This window comes from Eretmochelys imbricata, chromosome 4 (assembly GCF_965152235.1).
Source record: "Eretmochelys imbricata isolate rEreImb1 chromosome 4, rEreImb1.hap1, whole genome shotgun sequence".
Taxonomy (NCBI): domain Eukaryota; kingdom Metazoa; phylum Chordata; order Testudines; family Cheloniidae; genus Eretmochelys; species Eretmochelys imbricata.
In genome coordinates, this window is record NC_135575.1 from 99,047,780 (window position 1) to 99,075,249 (window position 27,470).

Genomic DNA, 27,470 nt, shown 5'->3' on the forward strand with positions numbered 1-27,470 from the left:
TTTATTTCTATTATATTAAAATGAATTAAAAATAAAAAAAATTAAAAAACACTTGGTCAAAAACACAGTCTATCAGAAAACAACAAAATATGATTGACTTTGACGCAATAAAACAGCAACAACTGTAACTGCAGCCTTATTTAGACATTTCTGGCTGCCCCAAAGAATGGAGTCATTCTGCTAGTCAAAAAACCTATCATCTCTATAAAAAGTCCAGCTTTAAGAAGTTTACTCTACTTTTAGAAATGAGATTGGCTTAAGATTTTAGGCTTTAATTACTTCAGTAAGGAGGATTATTTCTCATTTCACTGAGAGCGATATAAATAAAATAAATAAATAGGGCTGAAATGGGGGAGCGATGACCACAATAAGTAGCAGCAAAAGCCACGTGATGACAGGGAACTGATCCCTCCCTTAAATCTAAGTAAAGTGCTCTGTAATTTTACTCTAAAAAACCAGTGGGTTTTTTGTTATCCTGAGAAATTGGAGCAGCAGAAGCCGGAGAGGAGTGGGACAGAAGAAGGGAAATGTTAATGCAAAAGATGAAATTGCCTCGCATGAAAGAATGAGCGGTTCGTTATCGTTCATTTTTCTCCAACATATCATTCAATTTCAGCTGCCTCTCCTCTCAACCAGATCCCCACCATTTCTCAGAAACGTCTATCTCTGGCATCTCATTCTCTTCCTGTCTTTCACCGGTAAATCGTTCTTTCTTAACTGTCCCTCTAACGGTTTGGGGCTGAGAGGAGATGGTAGTCACCCACGTGTCCGGCTCCTTTGAGCAGTTTGCAAAAAGCAGACACAGAGGGGTGTTGCAAATAATGTTAAAGGTAATTAATCACTCGGATTCCTAGAAATCTGACATGCATGAGTTACAGTGAAACCGCTTTTATTTCGCCATGAAATGCTTTTGCATAATAAGAAAGAAAATGTCCTCTGTGCCCTAATCAGCTCTGACAGTCCCTGAACTCCCAAATACTTTTATTTATGGCGTTATTTATTTCAACTCTAATAAATGGGAACACGGGCTGCGATGGCAGCCTGCGCGAGGGAGGGAGCCACCCGGGGATGGGGGGTGAATGGCAATTAGACACCGAGGTAGCCTGCAAGGTGCCTGTGCGTGCAAACCTGAGCCACACGCCGCCAGCAGCACGGAGAGAGGGGAAGGGAGCGGAGCTCAGCGCCGGGAGAGGCAGCGGGAGCCGGGCACAGCAGCCACAATCACAGCCGCTGTCGAGCTCTGCCAAACTTGCGGGGCCCCTCCCTTCGGATCTCCTCAAAGTTCCGTTTACACGGCAGGGGAGCCAGAGGCGGGGCGAGCGGCAGCATCCTCCCAGCGGCACAGCGGAATCGGTGACCTCCCTCCCCAGGGCGCTTCTCCTTCCTGCTCTGCGGCTCGCCTCGCCGCACAGCCAGAGGCGCTGCAGCCCGCCCCAAGCAGGGCTGTGCCAGGGGCCGGGCTGGGAAGCTGCTGGTCCGGCGCGGCGGAGGCGCCTCCCGCGCTCGGCCCTTGCCCACCTGCCTGGGCGCAGCCCGCCCCGCGGCTGGGCAGGGGGCGGCCGCCGGCTCCGCGGCCGCGCCAAGTCCCGCCCCCTTACTCCATTATCATTAGCAGCGATTACCCTAAACACTTGCTCTTTGCCTCCCGTCTCCCTCCAGGCATTGGCGCGGCCGCCTGTCAATCACCCCGGCACCCCAGCGCACCGGGCTCCGCCGTGCCACAGAGACAGGCGGCGGCGGCGGCGGCGGCAGACGCAGCCCCGGCGGGAAGGGGGCCGGGGAGCCGCCGCCGCAGCGGCGGGATGCTGATGATGATGGAGGAGGAGATGCAGGCGGCAGAGGAGGGGCCCAGCCTCCCCAGGCTCTACCGGCAGAGGAGCCCCTACAGCGTCCTCAAGACCTTCCCCAGCAAGAGACCAGCCCTGCCCAAGCGCTACGAGAGACCCACCATGGTGGAGCTCCCCCACCTCCGGCCGGCGGGGCAGCCCTTCCCGCCCGCCGCCTCCAGCAGCAGCGAGCCGCACCACTACCCGCCGGCGCCCGGCTCCTATCCCGGCGGGCCCGCCCGAGCCGCCTCGCAGGGCCACCCTAGGACTCCCGCCGCGCCGCTGGGGCCCCAGGCAGCCTCCTCCTCCTCGGCCCGCTACGGCCACGGCCAGCCGGGGGCCGCGGCCAGCGGCGAGGGCGGCATCAGCAGCAGCCTGGAGCTGAGCGCAGGTACCAACTCTTCTCGGCAACTTCGTGCGGCACTTTCCGAGGGGCGGGCGGGCTGCCGAGCGCCGGGGGAAGGCGGCAGCGCGGGGGCTCCCTCCCGGGGGACAGTCACCCTGCAGCGTGGGGCTACACGGGGGCCGCCCCCTTCCAGGGGGGTCGGGAGCGCACCTAAGAGGGTGGGGGGGGGGGAAGAGACCCTGCAAAATGAGGCTTTACCCCCACCACTTGGGGCGGCTGCTCCCCTATGGGAAAAGGGCTCAGCCTCCCCCAGCAAGCGGAGGGGATGTGGTGCCAGCATGGGGAGGATGCGGTGCCAGAGGCATAATTATCTCAGGCTTAATAACTAAAGTTCCTGCACACCCCTTGGGAAGTTAAGGGTGGTACCTAACGCACATGAAACCTGCCCAGAAAGGAGAGCGAGCCTTCGCTCTCTGCTAGGAAGCAGGGGCGGTTCCCTCTGGCCCCTTGTTGATTCCAAGACAGCGAAGCAAACCTTTCACGCCTTGCCTAAACCTTTTGCCATCACAGGGATTAGTTCCTGGAAGGAAACCCACTCAGAAAAAGCTGCATCAAAGATTGTTGATGCCTTTTCTGGGAGGGCTTTTTCGAAAGCTAATCTTGATGTCTTAGAGAAGTGCTCACCTCAGATTTCTGCCTCTGCACATCAATGTACAGAGACACCACAAGGCAGAAAGCTTCCAGGTTCCCAGGACATCAGTGACTTGAGTCAATGAAATTTGCAAATCAGGGAAAGAGAATGGTCTTGGGCTTTTTGTCATAGAAAGCAGATAATAGAGTGGTTAAGAGGCTATAATTAAGAAAAAGAAAAATAGATTTCTTGCTTCTTTGCCCTATCTTCACACAATGTAGAGAGGAACAGGAGATCAAAATAATTTTCCTCTAAAGGCATAATATACTAAGATGTCAATGCATATCTTTCTTCTAGTGGTGGTTTGGAGTTAAAACCTACATAGATCTTGATATGCAACCTAAATTTGGCATCAGGAAATGGGAAATTGCATCTTTAAGCAGAGTACAATCAAAAATGAATTACAATAAATCCTATATAATTGCATAGGTCATTCTCTTTAATGAGATTTTATTAACCTGACTGTCAGGCTTCTGAGTCAGGCAGATATTTTATCTTCTTCAACTGATAAAAGTGTCAGCTATAAACCACCATATAAATATTCATAAATCTACACATCTGTGGCAGCCTATCAGCATCATTCTTTTGGACATTAAAAGCATTCTAATTACTTTCTGTCTAGCAGAGCTGAAATGCTGCCTGTTATAGTATGTGCTTGGCAGGCATGATTGCTTTTGTTTGGCATCACACATAGCAGCATCCTATTTTATATACTGATGGTCCAGAAAATATTCAGGGTGTGACTGAACAGGAGGAAGATTAGGAAGCACCATCTGGTTTTGATAACATTGGGTATATTCACTCATCTGGTAATTTTTGACACATCATTGATTTATTTTAAAAAATTGGATCCTGATTTGGTATGTTGATGTTTGCCTTTGTAACAAATGTGAGGACATTTCTTTACTAAACAGCAGGATAGTCTAGTTAATAGAATATATAGCTATGTTTTAATGCCTATTTTCTCTCCAGTTTAACTAACACATTGGTAATATGCTAAAATTTGTAGAGATTTTAGGGAAGTAGCAAACAAGGTTAATCCTCTATATATAGTCTGAGAATTAACCACTTTGAACAAACTCCATAACCCATGCCACTAGATCATAGTTTTATAGAGGAAGAAGTAGAGAATTTAAATAATTTAACAGTATTATTTCACTGTCTTATGGAACACAGTAAAGCAGCTACTAACAAACATGATACTTATGATTTCTCTACAGAAGTGGAATACTCTAGAAGATATGTATAACTGTTTGGTAAATAAATGTACAAGGGCTTATTTACAATAGAATGTTCTGCGCAGAAGTCCTATCCTTTGAGAAGCAGAAGTTTGGACTTTCTGCTGTATTATTGAATCATACAAGTATTTATGTATGGAATTGAAATTTTGCCATTGACTTCAATTCCACACACCCCACCCCCACAGAATAAGAATGCTGTTTGCAGAGTTCAGCACTGTTGAGCTCTTGCCTCATTGCCTGCTCATCCACGCCATACAGGCATGCAGAACACAGCCTCCATAGTTGTACGTTTTATGAGCTAAGCAAGAAGAACCCAATACAAAGGGAGTGGTGGTCACAAGTGGGGCCAGATTAAGGCACAGGCCTTATAGGCCTATGCTTAGGACCCTGCATCCTGGAGAGAAATTATATTAGAAGTTCAACTTTCATTTAAAAATGTCTATAGTTCTTATGGCTCTGAAGAAAATCTTGAAAACATGAACAGTATAACCAATGCAGTGATGTCTGCCTGAGTTTGCAGATAGCCTGAAACAATAGCTCTAAGATGTAAACTGAAAAAATAGCTCTAAGATGTAAACTGGTCCACACATCTCTATGTAGTGTTAAGTCCAAGCTCTACTGCTGAGAGTGAGGACTGCCAGCACCATCCTGGCAGATGACTGTGTAGCTATGGCTACACTAGTAAAAAAAGGTGTGCATTTACAATGAGGTGGCTGACATGTAAATACTCACTTTTTTCCTGGTAGACTTGACCAGTGCATCAGGAGAAGAGTGCAGTGGGCCTGGTTTATACACTCTGGCTGCCGGATGAGTACTGGGGAGGCCAAGCTGCAGATTCCAAGGGGTGAGGGGTTCCACTCTCACCTACTGGCCCCAAGGAGAGGGAAAGCCCTGCTGCTGCTCCCAGGGTAAGAGAATGGCCCTTCGCTGCCATTCTTGCCTCTCTTGGGAAGTAGCGGATCCCTTCCACCCTAGTCACCAGACCACTGCACAGAGGTGGGGCCCTGTATTGGGTTATATCTAGAGCCTTGGGTTGCTTTTATCCAGTCAGTCACAACTCAGACTCATAGATAGACTCTCAGATATTCAGGTCTGAAGGGACCATTATGATCATCTAGTCTGAACTCCTGCACAATGCAGGCCATCGAATCTCACCCACCCACTCCTGCAATAAACCTCTCGCCTATGTCTGAGCTACTGAAGTCCTGAAATCATGGTTTAAAGACTTCAAGGTGCAGAGAATCCTCCAGCAAGTGACACGTGCCCCATGCTGCAGAGGAAGGCGAAAAACCCACAGGGCCCCTTCCAATCTGCTCTGGAGGAAAATTCCTTCCCGATCCCAAATATGGCGATCAGTTGAACCCTGAGCATGTGGGCAAGATTCACCAGCCAGATACCCATCTAACATTCCATCACAGGCCATTGGGCCTATTTACCATGAATAGTTAATGATCAGTTAATTGCCAAAATCATGTTTTCTCCTCCATAAACTGTCAAAATCAAGCCAAAAATTTGTATTAATAATCCTTAGGCAGACTTACTCTAACAAGATAATCATCATCGCCACCCCACTTACTCAGGCCTTTCCTGAGTGAATAGATTTACTGAATTTCAGGGCACACTGCAAGGTATAAGGGTTTTGTTGACCAATAGACGAAGTGAATTGCAGAGTCAATTGTCACTGTGAGAATACTATACTATCAGTAACCTAGTGTTCAAAATTTAGGATTATTACCTAGAACATCCCAGTTAGTTTTTAGGTGAAGTTAAAAGTGATGATCTTAATCTATATATCCCTACATGGCTTGGGTTCTGATCAACTTACAAACCTCCTCTCTACAGCTGCATCATCCTGGCTTTTGACTGATTCATAGATATTCTATGCTCAATATGTAGACCACTATTACGCAAGCAGATTGCTGCACTCTTTACTAGCTGTGTTTTAATAGACGCTTTGTAGGTCATTTTTCAGCAAATCCAACTGGGAGGTAACAAAGGCCCTGGGTCAGAGAGACAGGCATAGGTAACTGTGGCAAGGTCCCTATCTGAGAACACCGTGAACTCCTGGCCAGATATAGGTAGAAAAAAGGCACACTGCTGCTACCTGAGAATCTAAGAATAGCTTAGTATTTATTAGAAACCCAATCTCCATTAGCTCCTTATTGTGCTCAACATTGTACAAACACATTGCAAGCGACCGTCCCTGTCGCAGGGATCTTACAATCTAAGTACCCAACAAAGAGAAAAATATTCATTATCCCCATTTTGTACATGAGAGAACCGAAGCACGAAGGTTGGCAATTTCAAAATCACTAAGTGTTTTGGCCCCCCAAAACCATTAGAAGTTAATAGGAACCAAATGGGAATTGGGCATCCAAATCCCCCATAGCTTTGAAAAATCTTACCCTAAGCAACTCGGCCAACGTCACATAGGAGGTCTGTGGCAGAGCTAGGAACTAAATCCAGATCTTCTTAGTCACAGTTCAGTATTTTGATCCTAAGACCATCCATCCTCTACACTGAAGAAAAACCCCAGAAGTTACCACTAGGGGTAAACATAACACAATTTGGGATGTGATGACAGTGATATTCCACCAACTCACTTCACAAAAAATTTTAAGGTGGTATATGAACCAATGAAGTTTGGGAACTTCTGGTGTAGAGGAAGCAGATATTACATCCACCTTCTCATCTAGATAGTAGTTATGCTTATGTGTCTAAGGAACTGTCTGGTCTTGTTGAGTTTCAGACACCTCACTCGTAAGTGAAATAGTTCAGCTAGGAACTGTCATTCTTTTAATTGTCTGATCATGATCTATTAGTATTTTATGGGCCTGATCTGGCATATCCTCACCGTGGACAAAACTCCTGTTGAAGTACAAAGGGAGCTTTGCAAGAGTAAAGACTGGGAGAATCTGGTGTAATAGAATTACAGGGTTAGTGAGGCTTAAGGTAGAGCTAAAGTAATACTAGGATAACTATTGATCCAATTTTAATTCTGTGCAATCATTTCAGCAGAACACTTCTTGGGAAATACATATATATTTCACATTACATCAATTAAGAATCACGGATCGGTGTTATTCAATAGCGTTCATATAAAAAACAAAAAACTTATCCATTTCTAAGTGATGATAAACTTTGCACAGTGCTTTCATTTCTAACTGCAGTCTGCAAAAGCTAAAATACTGATTGCTGCAATATGTGCTAAATGGGCAGACCTGTGTGTTTTTCCATCATAAAATACTAGAATGAAAACTCATTATTATTCATTCATCTCTTCTAAACTTTCATTTTTATAATATTAAGAATGGATGAAAATTTTAAATATTTTTCCATACTTGGTGTTAAATTGTACTAGATCAGATACTAAATTCAAAATTAAGCCAATACTCTTATTTCCTTTACACTTTGAGCAATTGTCATATTGAGTGTGGCAAATGCACTATAATTTCATAAAAATTTGTTGTTTTTGAGTATATTGTAGATTTGATCTTTACTGATTTTAATGTACAATACGGTATTCCAACATTTATATTTATATTTTCCTATCTTTTAGGAAAAAAATTGTACCGTGTTTAATCCTGTTTCAGTTGTTTTCATATTTTGTCCCCTTGCAACAAGGATGCATAAAGTGTGAGTAACTGCTTCGTCAATTGGGACCATGGTGATTAAAATGCAAACAGTAAATACAACTTCAGGTCTGGAATCGGATTATAGGATTAAAATGAATGAAAAAATTGCTGTGTATTAGGATTGCAAAATTCCAATCAATATTATCCTTTGATTTTTTTTCTTTTTTGCTAAGGGAAGTGAAGAAATTAGAGAGATTCCACATCTTGAGACTGTTAGTGCTTACATTCTGACTGACATAAAATAAAAGAGTTATATTTAGAAAGCTCCAGTATCACTAGTATCACTATCATTTCTGGAATTTATCTCGGTATTTGTTTACATTGTATCTGGTGAGCTATACCATATGGTTTCTGGTTCATCATTCTAAGGGTTAAAGACAGCAGTACTTACATAAGGTTTTAATAGAGATAGTAAACAACACTGAATGTGAGATTACACTGAAGTATATAGGTGATGTATATCCGATGAAGTGAGCCGTAGCTCACGAAAGCTCACGCTCAAATAAATTGGTTAGTCTCCAAGGTGCCACAAGTACTCCTTTTCTTTTTGCGAATACAGACTAACACAGCTGCTACTCTGAAACCTATATAAGTATTATGTAGCGTTGCTACTGGGGTACAAGGCTGAGTGCATGGTGCCTTCCATGACTTAAGAGGGCAGGTGTTCCTGTATGTAATAGCACTTTTGTAATGTTGATTTTATTAGTTGCTGGGGGTGGGAGGTTTTCCTACCTTTTTAAAATAAAGAAAGGGTGGTAGGAGAAAGCTACTATATATGTTTTAGTCTAGCCCTGCCTCTGGCGCACAGCCTATACAGAAGCTTGTTTGTGGGTCCTCAGAAGCCAGCCTATGGCTGTCATCCTCGTTCCTGTGCCAGGAGATTTCTCCCTCAGTTGGATCCAGGAATTTTAAAGACTTATGCTGGCTTGTCCCTTTTACCTTGTGTAAAGGGGTCAGAATGGTGAAGAGAATCTTAACCCATGTCATTTCAAATGCTCTTCAGGGAGAGTTGTACTAAGCTCATGAGGAGCAAGTAGATTTTTCCACGAATAAACAGCCTTGTGGAGCTAACAGACGCACCAGCTCTTGAAAGCATGTGGGGGAGTCTGTATTTTCATGCTAACTGTGTGGTGTTAGGCCCTGTCACCTTCTTTAAAAATTATGACCAAGATTTTTAAAAGCAACTAAGGATGTTAGGTGCCTACCTTGAGACACCTTAAAGGTGCTTGATTTTCAAGGGGCCTGCTGTGTTCATCACTTTCTGAAAATCAGGCTACTTTCAAGGTGTCAAGCTGGACTCCCAAAACACAGACACACATCGTAGTATTTAAGGGAGACTAACATCTCTAGATTCAGGAATGAGTTAAGTGCTCACGCTTGAATCAGTGGAATCTGGACATATTCAGAGTCTAGAGTGGGAGGAGGAGATGCAAGGTCTAAGCACAAAACTAAACACAGCAAGGAACAACTCATGCTTGGAAGGTTTGGTGGGAAGTGGGGAGCATAGAGCACAAAAATTAAGTAAGTATCTACATCTAATGGCAGAGGTGAAAGTGAGCTGGTACAGCATACCAGTAAGGAGTGGCCGCCGGTACCGGCCCGTACATAGCTGACATTAAAGCGCTGCCACAGAAGTGCTTTAACATCGCTGCCCCCCACTCCCCGGCCAAAGCTACCGACAAGAGGGGCAAAAGGGGCAGCTGCCCCGGGGTGTGGCAATTTAAAAGAGCGTGGGGCTCCTGGCCACTGCTGCTACCACAGCAGCAGCTGTAGCCCCAGGTCCTTTTAATCACTGCCGGAGCCGCAGGCAGCGCAGGCTGGGCAGCACGGAAGGGCTGGCTTGGGGAAACTGACTCCCAGCCCCGCCTTTTCTGAGGGGGGGGGCAGAGCCAGGCCCCTGTACTGGTAAGTCTTATCTTACTTTCACCCTGTCTCACAGCTTGTTTTGCTACAAGACAAATATTTATTTGGCCTTACACCTGTAACAAATTGTATGAAATGTGTTTTCTTCCTCATTTTCTTGTCTTAGTCACTGTTTAGTGTAGTACTCTTTCAAAGGGATTATCATCCCAATGCACTCCTGATTAACAGCAAGGTCACCAGGGTACTCTCAGAATAGAAGCAAAGTAAGGATGATTTTAAATCACAAATGTTACCAAAGTATTAGAGTGGGAAACAATTTTAATATGTTCAAAATACAATGTAAACAGCTCTAAATCATTAGTGTGTGTGTGTGTGTGTGTGTGTGTGTGTGTGTGTGTGTGTGTGTGTGTGTGTGAGAGAGAGAGAGAGAGAGACAAAGACTAGCTAGTACTGTCTGACATCTTTTGCTTGAGTTTGCTGTGATCCATCTTTTCTTCTGTTTCAGAGAGTCGTATGATTCTGGATGCCTTTGCCCAACAATGCAGCCGGGTTCTTAATCTTTTAAATTGTGGTGGAAAACTACTGGACAACAATCACTCTCAGTCCATGATTTCTTGTGTAAAGCAGGAAAGCACAAGCTATAGTGAAAGACAAGAGCAGTGTCAGCTGGGGAAAATGGTCCATAGTCAGACGTCAGACAATTTAGATGTAGAAATGCAGTATATTCAAAAGAAACAACAAACCTCAGCCTTTCTGAGGGTTTTTACTGATTCCCTTCAAAACTATTTGCTTTCTGGGAGCTTTGCATCCCAGAACACCTCATCAGTAAATGATTTTGGCCATTTGGCAGATGTGGATCCACTTTCAACCTCTCCAGTACACACTTTAGGTGGATGGACATCCCCAGCAACTTCCGAGTCCCATGGTCACCCATCATCATCTACACTTCCAGAGGAGGAAGAGGATGAGGAGGAGGAGGGATACTGTCCCCGATGTCAAGAGCTAGAGCAGGAGGTAATTTCACTACAACAAGAAAATGAGGAACTCCGGAGAAAACTGGAAAGCATTCCAGGTAAATATTCCCAGGCCATGTACTATTTTATTTATGTTATCCAATTTACTTTATGTAATATACTGTACCTAGATTATAGTATTAAAACTAGTTTTTAAAAGGGTATATTAGGGGTTTCATTAGCACTTACCAAAAGAGAGGAACTCGTGTTAAGGCTCCAACCGTAACTTCCACAGTTGTGCCAGCTATTACACTTAATTTTGCATCATATACTATATTATCTGCTGATTAAGTCTGGCAGTTCATATGGACATTTGACACGTTGTGAGTTCTAGATAGAATGTAATCATAACTCTGAATTTGCTTAGTTTGGGGGTATTTAAGTCATTGTAAGTAGGTTGTCGTGGTACTTTAAAATACATGCTTTCATATTGCTGGCCTCTGCTGTTATTTAAATGGCGATTATAATTTGCAAACCTATTTTCCTCTTTTCTTAAAAGGACATATTCAAAGGTCACACATGCCCATCTTTTCAACAAAGTGGATACAAAATTTAAGTTGATCTTTATCCTCCTAAAAACACACCCAAGCCATCAAACTTAAACATTCCCCCCAACTCTTCCCACACTTCTCCAGGAAGAGCATGGGAAAAGAGAGTGTCTTTGCAATATGCCCTGAAAGTTGAACTCTGTCAGACCAAAGCAGGGAGAAAGAGGCCAATATATGTTCCACAGTAGAAAATCCCTCACTGAAGACACTCCCCACGCTTTTTTAAACCTTGGGGCTATTAGCACTTGAGATCAGCTGAGGTGTTTGAGCTGTGGTATCACATAAGAATATAGTATCTTGAATCCAAGCCCTTTAGACCTTAAATATAGGTTAAAAACCAAAACCTTGAGTAGTACCAGAAACAAATAGGAAGCTAGTGAAGACTAAAGGACACATGTAACATGCTCCTTTTTGGACACACATAAAACTAGTGAATTGCAGCATTCTGCATTTGCTAAAGGTTTTGAAAGTTCTTCAGGTGTAGCCCCATATAGAGCACATAACAGTAATCCACCACAGACATGAGAAAGGCATGGATAACTGTAGAGGGCTGCACCTGAAGAAAAAAATATCACAACCTGCTAGCCAAGCACAAATGAAAAAAGTACCTTTGGCCTCCGGTTGTTTGAACATCCTGATGAAGATCCAAGACTCCAAGTTACAAATCTGAACAAGCTCTCAAGGTCAGTGAGCTCTCAGCAAGTGTGACCATACTGCCTGGAGGGGCCACACTGAGAATGCCTACTCAAGACAAATTGCAAGGAATAGGGCAGACAATTCCAAAAACAGGTGGTCTATTCTATAATTAGATTCACCAACTCAGCAACAAAACAGCTTCTGTAATACCACACTTGTTATCAACAAGCCAAAATACAGTTCCCTTTAAACCTGGAGACCTCAGGCTTGAGACTTGGACTTTCTCTGTCAAAGTTTAAGCAGATCTGGGATGAAAAGGATCAGGCCTGAAGCTTCTTTTGTACTTTAAGGCCAATGGATAAAAGCCTCTCGACAGCAATGGTCCTAGCAGGCCTTCCTTAGATGAAGAATGGATAATGCATATTGTTGCTTTGAAGCGAATCTCTGTTTCCTAGGCATACACTGCTAACTATTTGTATTCTTTAGCATAAGACAATTAACCATTCAAACAGGTCACAGGAGGTTTGCTATGTGGAATTATGAGGTTCAAAGGGAAATGAAGGACAATAATATTATTAACACCTAAGTCCCATCTAAAGGATATCCCCTTTTGATTTCTGAATCAATAGAATACAGTAATCAAACACTGTGAGACAGGAACAGAATTTTAGCATCTACAAGGTAATTAGATCACATTGTCTGTGTTTACCTATATCTTGTTAGAAGTTTAACAAAATATACTTAATATCTACCCTTTGATTCTCTAACAATACAGGCATACATATTAAGGATCCCTAGTCTATTTAACATGATTTTGATAAACAGGGCCATTCCTTGCCGATAGTCACCATTTCAATGTTCTAATATATCTGTAAGTGTTGCTTCCAGGTCACCCAGCCTGCTGGTTGCTTAACCCTCACTGGCTCAGCGTTGCAGCTAGTTACTGGCAAATCTGATCAGCTACATCAGGGGTGGCCAACCTGTGGCTCCAGAGCCACATGCGGCTCTTCAGAGGTTAATATGCGGCTTCTTGCATAAGCACCAACTCCGGGGCTGGAGCTACAGACGCCAACTTTCCAATGTGCTACAGGGTGCTCACTGCTCAACCCCTGGCTCTGCCCCAGGCCCCAGCCCCACTCCACTCCTTCCCCCAGGGGGAAGCCCTTGCTTCCCCCTCCTCCCCCCAAGCCTCCTGCACACCACAAAACAGCCGATCATGGTGGGCGGGAGGTGCAGGGATGGAGGGTCAGGTGCTGATCGGCAGTGCTGCTGGCAGGTAGGAGACACTGGGGGTGGAAAGAGAAGCTGACGGGGGGCTGCTGATGTGTTACGGTGGCTCTTTGGCAATGCACATTGTTAAATTCTGGCTCCTTCTCAGGCTCAGGTTGGCCACCCCTGAGCTACACTCTCCAGGTTGGATGAGCCAGAAACAGTAGTACAGGAGAAATTCCAAAGGCAATGCAGCTTACACGGTCTCTCAATATCTAGTAACAGCTTCATATGCCACATTGGGTAGGAGGGATGACAAGATTGAACTCAGGTACACAACATGAGAGAATCCTCACTGCAAAGCTCACAATACTACCTGTAAGGTCATAGATTCATAGAGTTTAAGGCTAGAAAAAGATCAGATCATTTAGTCTGATCTCCTGTGTATCACAGAGGCTATTACATTTCATTCAGTTACCTCAGCATTGAGCCTAATAAATTCTTGTCTTTGACTAAAGCATAACTTGCATTTGGCTAAAGCATATTTTACAGAGAGGCATCTCGTCCGGATCCAAAGACGTCAAGAGACAGAATCTACCGCCTCCCTTGATAGTTTCTTGTAGGTTAATCACCCTCACTGTTTAAAAAATGTGCCTAATTTACTTGAATTTGCGTGGCTTCCGCTGCCAGACATTAGTTATTGCTATGCCCTTCAGTACCCAGTATTTTCTTCCCCAAGCATCAAACTCTCCTCTCCACCTCTCACTCTTCTTTTTGAGAAGCTAAACAGATGGATCACTTTAAATCTCACTGAAAGGCAGTTTCTTCAGCCCTCAAAATATTTCTGTGGCTCTTGTCTGCACCCTCTCCATTTTTCAACATCCTTTTTAAAATGTTGACACCAGAACTGGACACAGTATTCCAGTGTCACACACACACAGTAAAATAACCTCCCTACTCCCCTGTCTATACCACCAAGAATTGCATTAGCCCTTTTTGCCAAAGCATTGCACTCGGCACTCATGTTGAGTTGCTTGTCTACCATGACCCCTAAATCCTTTTGAGAGTCATTGCTTTCCAATATACAGGCCCCCTCTCTCTCATTCTGCAGATGTGATCTGCATTCCTTGTTCCTAGATATAACTTTGCATTTGACTGTATTAAAAACACATTTTGTTTGAATGGGACCAAGTTATTAAGTGATCCAGATCACTGTATGACTGCCCTGCCCTCATAAAAATTTGGCAGAGTGGTAAATGATGTCATCCACAAATGTTATCAGCCTTGATTTTATATTTACTTCCAAATTATTGAAGAAAATATTGAATAGTGTCAGGCCTCGTATTGATTCCTGCAGAAGTCATTAGAAACATGCCCTTCGATGAGGATTCCTCATTGATAACTACTTTTTGAGATCTGTCACTTATCAGTTCTTAATCCATTTCTTGTGAGCTCGGATATTTTATAAAGACTATTTTTTAATTGGAATGTTGTATGGTACTAAGTCAAATTCTCTACAAATATCCAAGCATATTACATTGACAAAGTTACCTTTATCAACCAAAAACTTGTAATCTTATCAAATGTTGAAATCAGATTTGTTTTGACAACACCTATTTTCCATAAAACCATGTTGGCTGGCTTTAATTTTTTCCTATCCTTAGTTCTTAATTAAATCTCATTTAATTTTCCATTATTTTGTCCTGGATTGGTGTCAGGCTAACTTGCCTATAGTTACCTGAGTCATCTGGCTTGCTTTTCTTATTTTAAAAAATAATTAGAGTCACTCAAGTGTAGTTCTTTATAGTCCTACCAGAGATGGTAGGCATATCAGAAACACCTTATCTAGGATCTATCAAAGGCTACTGAATCTAGAATAAATGTGCATGGATAGATCATTAGCATTTAATCAACAGATAAAACCAGCACTGTCTGCAGAACATACATAGGCCTAAAATCAAAATGACAAGAGTCAGTGAAATCCAAGGACTTTGGGTACTGCTACAGTTGCTTTGCTACCATGGAGGACACGAGTCCACATTGTAGGCCAAAGCGCCTCAAAAGTTCCAAAAGCGCCAAGGAATGAGTCTGCTTAGAGATCAAATAGAGAGGATGTCTCATTTGTTGTCCCACATTCTGACTTCACTCCAGTGTGGTTCTGCCAGCACAGAGGCTGACTGACTAGTCTGAATCAGTGTGATCTTATCCACAGACTAGTTAGCAAATTCACAGCATGAGACACTCATCTGTGTATCTGAGCAGACAACTCTGATCAGCAGAAGTTTTTTGGGTGGTGAATCAAGACTTTGCAGGGTTTATTAGGAAACCATCGCAAGATTCAATAATTCTTTGTGACAGTATCATACTGTAACAACCCTCCGCCCCCACCAGTGCTCCAAATTTTTTCTTTACTGTTTCATCTGTTGCAGGCAGTCTGTGTACCATGGTGACCTGTTAGAGTAACGCAGATGAAGAGGTGGTTTAAGGGGACACTATGTCAGGACAGGGGCCATTATAATGTCCTATCAGATCACTAAAAGAGTGCTTATCCGACTGCACACTTTATTCCTTCAATGCTTTATGGAGCCGAACTGGTTCTGTTAACCTCCAAAGACAGACCAATACAATACATTTTTTTGAAGTAGGCTTGAATGGTCTGTCCTCAAAATGGACTATGACACTCCTGGTGGCAACATTATAAATAAACGATAAATGCAACAGTCTGCTCCTTCTCCTCTTCTATAGCAGTCTCAGAACAATTCTCTCCCTTTCTTTCAGATAGTGAGTATTTTCTACTTTTTGGTATGCAACCTCCACCTCCCCCATGTAGCATCAAGGAGAGTTTGCATTGTGAAAATGGATGCGGCAGCACATTGTTAACAACATTTGCACTGCTGACAAAAAACAGGGGTGGGGGCGGGTTTTCTGGAGATATACAAAAGCAATGAAGTGGTTACTTTGGTAGAATTTTTACAGAGGAAAAACTATATCTGGAACATTTATATACAGATGGGAAAAAATTAAGACTTTCTGCCACCAACTCCTCTCCTCCACCCACTAAGGTCCTACATTGTTGTTTCAGAGGTCCCCAGTCTAGTGGCATCCTTTCACCTTGTGGTGTGCCCAAGAGAGTCAGTCATGGGTAGACTGCCTGAAAGCATGTTATGAAACATGCTATTTGTTCACCAAGTAGTTGAGGGCATACAGAATGGGGCAAGGTACTACCTGTAGGTAAGATTTACTCATGTATATGGCTAAAACTGAGACGATTACAATGGTAAAATGGACAACTTATTTGTGAAGCTCTGAAAAGCCTATTATCAAATATTTGTTCCCATGTAGGTACTTAATCTAGCAAAGGCATAACACAATCCAATGGGTGGAAGTTGAAGTTAGGCAAATTCAGGACTGAAAAATAAGACATTAACAGAGAGTAATTAACCACAGGAACAATGTACCAAGAGTTGTGATGGATCATTGGCAAGTTTTAAAGCAAAATTGGATGTTTTATCTAAAAGATGTGCTCTAGTCCAATCACAGCTACTGGATTTGAGTCAGGAATTAATTCAGGGAAGTCCTGTGGCCTATGTTATGCAGGAGGTCAGACTAGAATAGATCCATGTACAACCTGGATCTGAGGCACGATATACATTAAGTGCCCCAGCGATTCAGTTCTTACATAGAGTTTCACAAATTGTGAATGCCTCACAGCTTTAATAATAATCCACACACTGCTTCCATTCTAACTGTGACCAAAAGGGAGGTGGCATTACTAAGTGGTTAAAGAAGAGGTCTGGGAGTCAAGAGATCAGGGTTCTCTTCCTGGCTTTGGCTTGCTGTGTGACCTGGGGCAAACCACTCAGCATGCGCATGTGTGAAAGTGATACAAGGCAATTTATGGGCAGAGAGTTTTCGGGAGGCACCACAGTGATAACCATCTTCTTTTGCCCAGCCACAGAAAATACTCCAGTTATTTCTTCATGGGGGAGTGGATGAAAAAATTTAAAAAGGTTGGGGACTAACAAGAGAAGTTGTGCGCAAAAGCCAGAGGGTGAGCAGGGTAGATTGGGCAGCCACAGAAGATATGAAAAATAAGTTTTTTCATTGCTGTTTTTTTTTAAAGCCTTGATGTTCACTTTGAACCACTGTCTCAGTTTCTGTTGACGCTTTGAACATTTTAATCTGATCTCTCCACTCCTGATCAGCTTTCCAGCTTCAAAGTGTGAAGTCATTTTACTAAGCAAACCTTGATTTAAATTAATGAGTGTTTTGCAAGGACTAGTGTGTCAGAATATCCTTTGACTTTGTGGGGTATAGCTGCTCTCAGCTTTGCTTTGCAACTTCATGGTTGTTTTAGTTTACCAAAACAATCTGTTCTAAATACACAAGTTCTTACACCATATACTCCTATTACTATACATGCTACAGTAACTTCTGCTGCTGTGGGCCTTATTAACCTTTGTTTGCATGGTAAATTCTATGGAAAGTTGCTGTGGGAGAGTTTTTGTTGCAAGCCATGGAAATCAGAGCAAAATTTGTAAAAAAAAAAAAAAAAAAAAAAAAAAAAGTGATGGATCAACCTTGCTAGAATAAAGTCCCTTTGGAGAATTGCCCCCCCAAAAAGTAAATTTGAGGTATAATTCCTAATCTTCTAGTTAAACTTATAGTAGCTACTTCCCCTCTCTACCTAGTCATCTTTATCAGCTCAAGGTTCCTTATTATTCATTAGCAATATAAATGTGTAAGGAGGTTTATAGAGAGTGCTCCTGCCCTGAAGATCTTACAGTCTAAATGGAGATGTAAAGGCTAAGGGGAGGGGACAACCAGTCAGTAGGGAAAAAAAGAAGAGGACAAGAATGACAACAAGAGCAAGAAGGGGTTTTCAGATACAGGAGCCACCTAGAAAGCAACAGTAGGACATGGACATTTCAAGTTAGGGGACGCTTTGCCACCAGTCCTCCTGGGTCTCTCTGGTAGCATAGGGCTTTTGACTGCCACTGTAGGTCAATTAGTCTGATCTTCTGCCCCTTTCCTGTTGATGTTGATTCCCCTACTCTGTATTAAACTTTCTACATGCTGTTCTCAGTAAAGTGTGCTGTTTTCTTATTCATTCATCCATCAAATTGCAAAAATACCAAATTGTCAGCAGTTTTGAAAACAAACATGAAAACCACAAATTCCTGGCAGATATACAGCTTTTTTCCCTCTACTGCTGTAACCTCTGGGTCCTCTCATCACCTTTTCTCCACCTCACTGCACCCCATCACTTTTCTTCACAAGCTGACACATGCAGCTCCAGCCATCTTTCAGCTTCTCTCTGCTTCATGGGCCCTTTCCTGTCTACCCCAGACCCCTTTGAATCTCAGCTCCAAGATCTGCATTATTCTGTGAATTCAAGTTGTTAGTGAAATGTGTTTTTGGACAAAAATAATACAATCCATGTTATTCAGAGTATTTGTCCAAATATATCAGGGTGAAAAGCAACTCAGTTTATAGGACCAAAAATCTGTACTACCATGTACTTTCTAAATAGGGGGGTTATAAACATTGTTCATTACATCTTTGACAGTCAAGTCCCAATTCAGACATACCCTAAAATAAACTTAAAATGTCTTAAAATGAAGACTCTCTCTAAGTCCAGCAAACAAGGACACCAGTCACTTGCAAAATACATTTGAATCCAAAGATGGAATAGAGAAATCTCTTTTGGGAATAAGATCTAAATGAAGGTACTGTTGATTTTGTGTCGGCAGTATTTAAAAAGAGACAGTACCATATGATGGGAGGCATAAAATGGCAATAATGCCATATATCATTTGAACCTGAATGGCAGAGGAACACCAGTTAAATGTTCAGCACTGTAATACTCATTGTAGCTGAAACAAGTCTTCACCAATAGGCATCAATGATGCGTATATGTGCATGTGTGCACAAAATCTTTTTAGAGTAGATTTTTTTTCCCCCAATTACTCTCATCCTGTGGTCAATGGGCCAGCCAACCACTCTTTAAAAATGTGAAAACAACATAGTCAAAACCATCATAAGCGGTGCCCAAAACATTTTGTGCAACATAAGAAAACAAACTAATACAGCTAGTTCCTTAGAGTAGCAGCAAAGTCTTATTACTTTGATCAATAAACAGTGAAGTTCCAACATCACCTTTTGCATATCCTGTTTCCACAAAGCTTGTCTACTTCTCGGTCATCCTGGGAGTTTTGCTGAAGATACTAAAAATATATGCATCACCCAGTTCTCTCAATTTACATTTAGTTTCTTCAAAAATCCTTCTGCTCTTCTACTAGGTCTGGCCCATAGTCAGGAAGAAGTCGGATATTTACCAGAGAGTTTATTTCTCTGGGTTGCCTTGCCACCTTTAGGACTTCCTCCATATCATTGACATTGCACATTACATCAAGCTGGTAAATAAAGACAGTTGATCTTTCATCTTCCTAATGAGCAAGAAAATTAGAATTACAACATCGCAGAAGCTAGCAGACCCCCCCAGTGTCTCCTTTAAATGGGAATTCATCCCAGCCCACATATTCATTGCAGATGTTAAATCATGGCAACCAACTGTAGCTTCTATGGTAGCTTCTCTCCCATTGGGTATAGTAAGTAGGGGTCCCTGCTGTTAATCCATCATTCATAGTGGATAGTTTCTTAAACCTGCAAAAGATCATATCTTTAGGTTATGACTTTTTTAACTCCCAGAGATCTAATTATTTTTAATTAGACTGATTTAAGTGATTCTTTACACTCTCAGTTGGAAACCCCAAGCCTTAGTAAAGTAACTCTTGGTGTGGGGAGTTTAGAGAAAATGGCTCCACTTTCAGCAAAGGGAGTGGTTAAAGGCATACCATTAGAGTCCTAATAGAATGCCCAGATAACTTAAAATTGAACTGTGGATGCAAAACTAAAGCTTTGAATTTTGGTGTTCCCACTGCGCTACTGTGCTTTTTAGAGCTTTGTTAACCTTTGGGCTTTGCTTTCTGAACCAGCATAACTAAGCAAGGAACCTTGGCTTTGGGAGTACCATCTGGCAGTTGAGAAGTCAGGGAAGTGAAAGGCTGTTTGTCCCACAGTACCAGCAAGATATAGGATGGTTTTAGTAGTTATAATATGCCCCAACCATTTTAACAATATTAACGTCCAATTTGGGACCAAAAGCAGTTCCACCTTTATGAAAAATGAAGAATTTGTGTGTGTTTATAAACATGAGCTTCAGCCACTTGCTTTCATATTTCTGGCAGGTAATGGGAAAGCACCAGCATAGCATCAGCTGAGTTTCATTAAAAAGATCTAGAACTGCATATTATCAGCCTACTGATGACACCACAGTCCAAACGGGTTCACTGGCTGCCCCCATAGCCTTACATACATACACACACTAAATAAGAGGCATAAATACAACCCTACATAACTTCCGGAGAGATCCCTCAGAAGAGATGTGCAATCCAGCACTGCACATGCATGCGTGTACACACACACACACACACACACACACACCCTCCCTCCAATAAATAGAAATGGAAACTCAAATGAGATCCCGTCCACCTTGCTAAGGTCCCACATTGGTTCTACATAAATTCACTCAATGGTATCAAATGCTGCTAACTGCTCTAAGAGATTCAACAGGACCACCTGATCCTTTCCCTTTGCTAACAGGAGATAATAAGCCAGAGAAATAAATTCAGTCTCCATTCTCCATCCAATCCGGAATCCTAATGTATAAGTATCAAGAATTTCCATGACTTCCAAATGCCACACTGGCTTTGTCAACACCACCTCCTCAGTAAGCTTGCAAAATAAGATTGGGCAATATTTACCAAGATCTTCAGTAGCAAGAGACGGTCATTTGAGTAGGGGCTCCGAACAGTTATTCAGCTGGATCCAGGTAGCATCTACCTTCTCCTTTATAAAATACTGGCAATCAGCAATAATTGACCTCTTCCTGCTTGATTTCACCTCCTGTCAGAATCATAGGCCCAACAGACAAGTCACATGAGATTTCCAATCAATGTTGAAGAGCTCTATCTAGATATTTACACTGATCCCATCACCAGAGCATCTGAGTGCCAGAGAGTTGTCATCTTCATGGATATTAAAGTTGCCCAGGACAGTTATTCTCAGTGATTTCAGCAACAGTCTAGATAATTTGTTCATCTTGTCTAGGAACTCAGCAGGGCAGCTCTGCACAGCTGTTCCCAATTTAACCCTGTCCTGAGAATCTAATGAAATGAACAGATACAAAATAAATATTTTTGGAGTGAAACATTTTCTGCTTGCAGTCAGATGGAAGTAGCACAGATACAGCATCTCCCTTATTCTCTCCACTCATGCTAAACCAAAATGTCCATTTGGAAAGCACTTTTTTTAAACCATCCAGGCCTTGCTACATTGTCCGGCCAGGATTTCAGGCCTTATACAGGATTACATCATGGATGATGGTGGCTTTATTAGCCATTTAGTTTGCATGGAATGGTATGAGCTGAAGGAGTAAGTCCCCATCAACTGAAGCCTGTCCTTCTAAGATAAGACCCCAAACAAGGCCTTTAGGATAGAGAAATGTAATCCACTTTGCTATTGTCTAGAACAGGGGTTCTCAGAACAAATTTTTTGGTGGCCTCAGTAGCCACCAGCAAGAGTTGGTGGCTGCTCTCACTTTTTCCCAAAGTACTTAATTACCTTTAGGAAAAAACAAATAAATATGCACATACTAGCTAGCAATGAATAAATTACAATGATTTCGATGTGTGTAAGTCTGTGGTGAAAAGTGATATTAACAAACATACAAGTATCACTTTTCACAGCAGACATACTCAGCCCTGACAAGCGTAGGGACAAATTAAGCCCCAGATAGGAGGTTGGGGGAGGCAGCAGGGGCCAGGGAAGCAGCAGGGGGCTGGAGCCTGAAGCCCCAGAGCCTGAAGCCCCATGGCCAGGGGACGGGGCCTAGGGATGGAGCCCAAAGCCCCACGGACAGAGCCTTCCACCCTGCCAGCCCAGGGCTGAAGCCCAAAGCCTGAGCCCCACCACCCTGGGAAGGTGGGGAACTCACGGACTGCCTGCTTCTCCAGTGTTGTGCCCCTGGTGTCTCCAGAGGGGGGCAGGGCCCAACCCCTGCTGGTGGCCCCAGCAACCAACACCAAGGCGGTGCATCCAGGAGCAACAGGGAGGGGGAGATGCCCCTACTTTACTCCATCAATCACAGTCCAGGAGGCTGTGGTTGCCAGAAAAGCCCCCAGTGGCCACATGCAGCCACGGTGGCCGCATTTAAGAAACGCTGGTCTAAAGAAAGGATTCCTCATGTCTCAGCTCCTCAGGCCCATCCCACAGGGATTGGAGAACACGAGTCCTCCCTTTTTCCTTACCCAACCTCTGGCAGCAATGCACAACCATCTCAGCCACCTTAGCAGGGGTGTAGGAACTCCACGGGCAGAGTGCAAATGCTCCATAAATCACCATCTCTCTTCCTCCCTCCTTCCCTAAAAGGAAACACCAGACCCTAAACACCAGACCCTTTCTAACAATACAAACAAACCAGTCCCAAAAGATCACCACATTAAACCTGGAAGCCTCACCTAGGTAAAAATAAAATCCCATAGAGGGGGCTTCCCTTACAGTGCCCATCAAACCCACACCCAAATAGTGTGTCTAACTCACACATCTCCAATTGCCATAGAGTCAGTGCTTCATCCCAGTCAGATAGGGAGGTTGCTGAACCTCCCTTTTCCCTTGCCAAGCAGGTTGTGTTGGGAATTCACAAATAATGTAAGAAGAGATCCCCAGAAACCACCTCATCCCTCCAAGCAACCCAACCACCTTTTTAAAAACAGTCACCCCGTGTCATTTTCCCTTCCCCTGCAACTAGCCTTCACATACACAAAAATAAACCTTCTCTACCACTTTGTCCTCCAGATATCCAGAGCCTCCTAATTCTCTCAAGTTAACATCAGACTTCCTTGTTCAGTTCTGAGGTGATGAGTGGACTATTTAGAGTGCATTTAAAGATCAACTACAATGTTTTCGTAACAATTTTTTCTCAGCTTCATCAATATGCTACACTCCAGTAGCCAGACTGAAAAGGTCCTTCAGCACATTTGTTAAATTAATATTCTCAAAAGCCCTTTGGAGCCTAGCTATGGTGGGGGCATTCAGCATATTACCAAAGTTGAAACAATTTCATAAAGTTATTTGCATGTCAACTAAGTGTCATGTAGTTACTTTAATTTCTTACAAAGATCTTGGTAACTAGCAAGAATGGACCAGTAGAAATTTCCTCATAAATAATCATCCACCTTTTCTTGTTCAGTTACTTCAACAATATTGATCTGTAGTCACCACACTCCCTTCCGAGGTACTATGCTGGTGTGCTAACAGAGAGTAGTGAAGTCAGAAATTGAGCCGATAGAAAGCTAGCTTTCTAAAATTGCCGCTATATCACATAACTTTATAAGAAAATATGGGGTAGGTAAGACAAATTGAAGCTCGAGTAAGTGTGTGGGAGCTCTAAGAAACCCAGCACAAAGTACAATTATGTCTTCCTTCAGAAGGTCAGAGCCCACAGAGACATCAAACTGGGCCCAAGATCTTCAGGAATGAACAAGGACATCAGAGCTTCAGTTCTGGGGTGTCTGGCTTGTGACACTTTGAAAGGACCTGATTTTAAGAAAGTGCTAAGTACACTTGTCTCACGTTGGACAACCAAAAATAGAGCCATACAAAATCACTCGTAACTTCTGAAAATCTTGCTTTGGACTGTTAGCCAAAGCTACAAAGACTTAAGTATTTTACCACTGTTATAAGAACAATCCCGACAAAACTGATTAAATACATACCATTTTGTATGTATTTAGTGTTACAGAAGTCAAGCATAATGCTATTAGTTTAATTCTCCTACAATGATTCAAGGTCAGGAATAAAGCATTGTATCTCAAAAATACTTCAGAGTTAATCAGGGATGTGGCAGAATCTGCTTAAGAGAGACCCATAATTGAATCAGACCTAATTAACCCATCACCTCTGGAGAAGAGATTAGGATGGTGATACCACAACTGAAATGGATGAGTGTGTTTGGTGGGGGGAGGGAAGAGAGATCAGACTGTTTCCATAATGCCTGGTTTTGTGACAAATTTAGGAAAGAAAAAACCCAATGTTTATGTATTATTAAATGTGCATACTGTAACGAGTCTGCGGTTTCAGACATATTCCAGCATGTTTACATGTTAATACTGAATGTATGATTTAAGTCCAAGAAATGTTTTCTCCCTGATGTGGTTTGGGCTGTTTACAGGGTGCAGAGTTTTTTTTCCATTGTCATTGCTGCTGACCTAATTCAGACTTGTAAGCGTTATATTCTTTAAATGGAAAACCTTTGAAAAGTAGTGGGCAGAAAAAGAAAAGAATCCTCAGATACCTCAACACACGCAAAAATACATCAGCTGTTATATATTTGTTGAATGAAATGGCTGCACAAACCAAAAGGAGGGACATTTCCAATTGTAAATAAATATTATAGGCATTCACAACGGAGAGAGACCACTGCTTAACTTAAGCTTGCTGTTTTATTTTGTGCTAGACAGCTAATATACAGTAATTGCAATTTGTTTCATGCAGTGCCCTGCCAGACTGTTTTAGATTATTTGAAGACTGTACTTCAGCATCACAACCAACTTATGATACCACAGCCAACAGACCATCCATCAGAGGTAGTATATGATGAACATGAGATATATATACTTCCGTTTGAAATTTCATTCAAAAGAAATGTATAGGTCAATAAATCAGTAGGTACTGGAAGATTACATTTACTAGTAAAAATATATATAAAATCCAGCATTAAACTCATTTCCAACATGCAACAAGTTTTTGGATTTACATAACCCTAAGAATGATGGAATAGTGCCACTACTAATTTAATCCAAACCTGCTCCATCCAGCGATGTTCCCTTCCCCCCATACACACTACACTTGTAACATAATGGATTGGTTTTCTCTGATCTTTCCTCAGGCGGAGATATCTCCATTAAAGTCAGACTTAAGATGGTTGAAATTGAAAGGTGGTTATCAGACTTCCTTCATATCTCAAACAATCCCACTTTGGGGTCATATCTCAAACAATCCCACAATCCCAATTACAGACTTTGTTCTCTAGAGTGTCTCTAGTGTTTCTGATAGATTCAAAACAAAAGGATGGACATTATAAATGCTTGTCACTAAGTTTGGGGGGAGAGGGGGAGTTAAAATAAGGTTTTTGGTGTTGAAAGGTACTGTATTGAAAACCCTGGAGACTAAAACCTCCACTTATCCAAAGAATAAGTATGGCTTGTGTATCAGCTCTAGAGCAATTTTCCCTAATATTTCCCCCAAAATGCTGCAACCCAGACCTAGAAAGAACATGTCTGGGGAAGATGGCTTTTGGTGTGTAAGCCTTTTTAGAATGTCCAGATCTGAAGTTGACAGCTCTCTCTTCCTGTAAATATTTTCAAATACCTCCACCGACTATCCACCACCCATGCAACTTACAGGGAAGATACTTAGTTATTCTGATCTTCTGCCATTCAGACTTTGATTTCTCCCATATACATGGAGGATACAGTGCAAGGAGTGGATGCTCAGCTGGTCCAAACTGACTTAAGTGGAGCTATAGCAGATTTCACTATCTGAGGATCTGCCTCCAAGACTGTGTGTCACTTTGCTTCTCACCTTATTTTATTCCATGTGGTTTGATTTTATTGAAAGCTGTATTTATCAGAGATCATTCACAGTAAGAATTGCAAGCTCTCATTTTCCTTTCTCTCTCCTTTTTTTGCTTAACCACAGTTTTGAAGCCATTGTAAAAACTGGTTGTTCTGTAACTATCCATTGGAGATAATGGGTTATGATGGGAGAGGATTTTTGATTGAATTAAAAAAATATGAAGAGTTTAAACTTATGAATAAAAGATTACTCATGTATAGGTATAAGCATGAATTCATTTGTACTCTGAATCTTTCCTCCAGGATATGCTTGTTATATTTCTTTAGGATGTTGTTTTTTAGTTATTTTGTTTTAACTATGGTCAGATGCACCAAAATGCATCTTACATTTATCAAGAGTCTTTTGCCCCAAAGGGTTTTAAATACACAGGAATTAACGTAGCTATGTCTGGATTAAAATATAGCAACTGTTTAAGAGAGCACCTCAATACTACAGTCTCTTTAGACAGGCAATGAAGAAAAATATCCTAACAGACTGTATTTTCAGGGGGGGAGGGGATATAGTTAGGGATAGCTGGAATTAAGTCAAGTACAGTGTCATGAACTCTTAGAGGACCACATGCAATCAGGGCCTTTTTACATTGCATTGAAAAGGCTGCACTTCTATCGGCACAATGCTTTCCACACTAACTTTTTAGGGCAACTTGCTGCCTAATGAGGCCCCAATTCAGCAAAGTGCTTAATCCACAATGAACATAGTGGGACCAGATCCAATTACTAACCAGGCCAGATCTTGCTTAGCTTGAGAGAGATGACAAGACCACAGTCCTAACGGGCACTGCTCTGGTTCAGAGGTCATACTTTGAGTTTGTATATTTTGCTAGTACAAACACCGAATGTTTATTTTCTTTCTAGTTTATCAGAATTTTTTATATACACCTAATAGTTTAACAAGGAAATTCCAATAGCCTAGAAATGGAGGATAACTAGCTTTATACATGAAAGATTAGAAGCAAGTTACTGATAAAAAAACAGTGGGTCAGATACTCCTGTGGCCATTCAGTGTTGGATCTGGCCCAGGGAGGATCATCTCAGAGGAAGAGTGATCCTCTAGTTACACAGAGCTAGCACAGTGACTCTTAGACCATTCCCCCTCCCTACTGCCAGCAGAGCAGAGGAGAGGGAGTGAGGCTTGGGAACAGAGGTTGTGGCCAGGATGCCCTTGCACCACAGAGCTCCTTGACTAGGATATCAGCCCCTCAGAGCAATTTGCCGATGGCATAAGTTAATGCAGGCTGCTGCAACATGGTGCAGAGGGCCCTGACTAGAGGTAGCAGCCCCTGGCTGAGGGCACGCACCTGCACTCTTTTTCTCTACAATTGTAGTAGGTCTTCAGCAACTCAGCCCCCTAGCTGAGTCACACACAGTCTGTCTGTGAAAACAAACACAAACCCCATAGTGCTGAAGTCTTGTACTCAGTCCCAGCAGCCACCCAAGAGTTCTGTCCTGCTCTCCTGCCAGCAATTGCTCTTGTCAGAGGCCCTGTAGCTCCTTCAGCCAGCCAGGAATACCATTCACACTCCTCCAGCTCTAGGCAGCAACTAACCTTAATCTGCCCCAGCAGCTCTTTTTATACTAGCCTGCTGGACCCTGATTGGCTTCTTCCCTGCAGCCTCTCTGATTGGCTGCTTCCCCCACAGCCACTCTAGGCAGACTGGAGGACTTCTTTACAGTTCCTTTCTGGAATGGGGTGTGGTAGGGCCC

At 42.7% G+C, this 27,470-nt stretch overlaps 1 protein-coding gene across 1 annotated transcript in view; it reads left to right on the top strand.

Moving 5' to 3' along the window:
• The first annotated feature begins 1,737 nt into the window (after nt 1-1,737).
• The window catches only part of BEND4 (BEN domain containing 4), a 34,960-nt gene continuing 9,227 nt past the window's right edge, over nt 1,738-27,470 (top strand). The window contains exons 1-3 of the mRNA XM_077815718.1: nt 1,738-2,217; nt 10,108-10,674; nt 24,625-24,716. Coding sequence (XP_077671844.1) covers nt 1,803-2,217; nt 10,108-10,674; nt 24,625-24,716 — 1,074 coding nt within the window. The 5' untranslated portion in view covers nt 1,738-1,802. The remainder of the gene's footprint in view (nt 2,218-10,107; nt 10,675-24,624; nt 24,717-27,470) is intronic.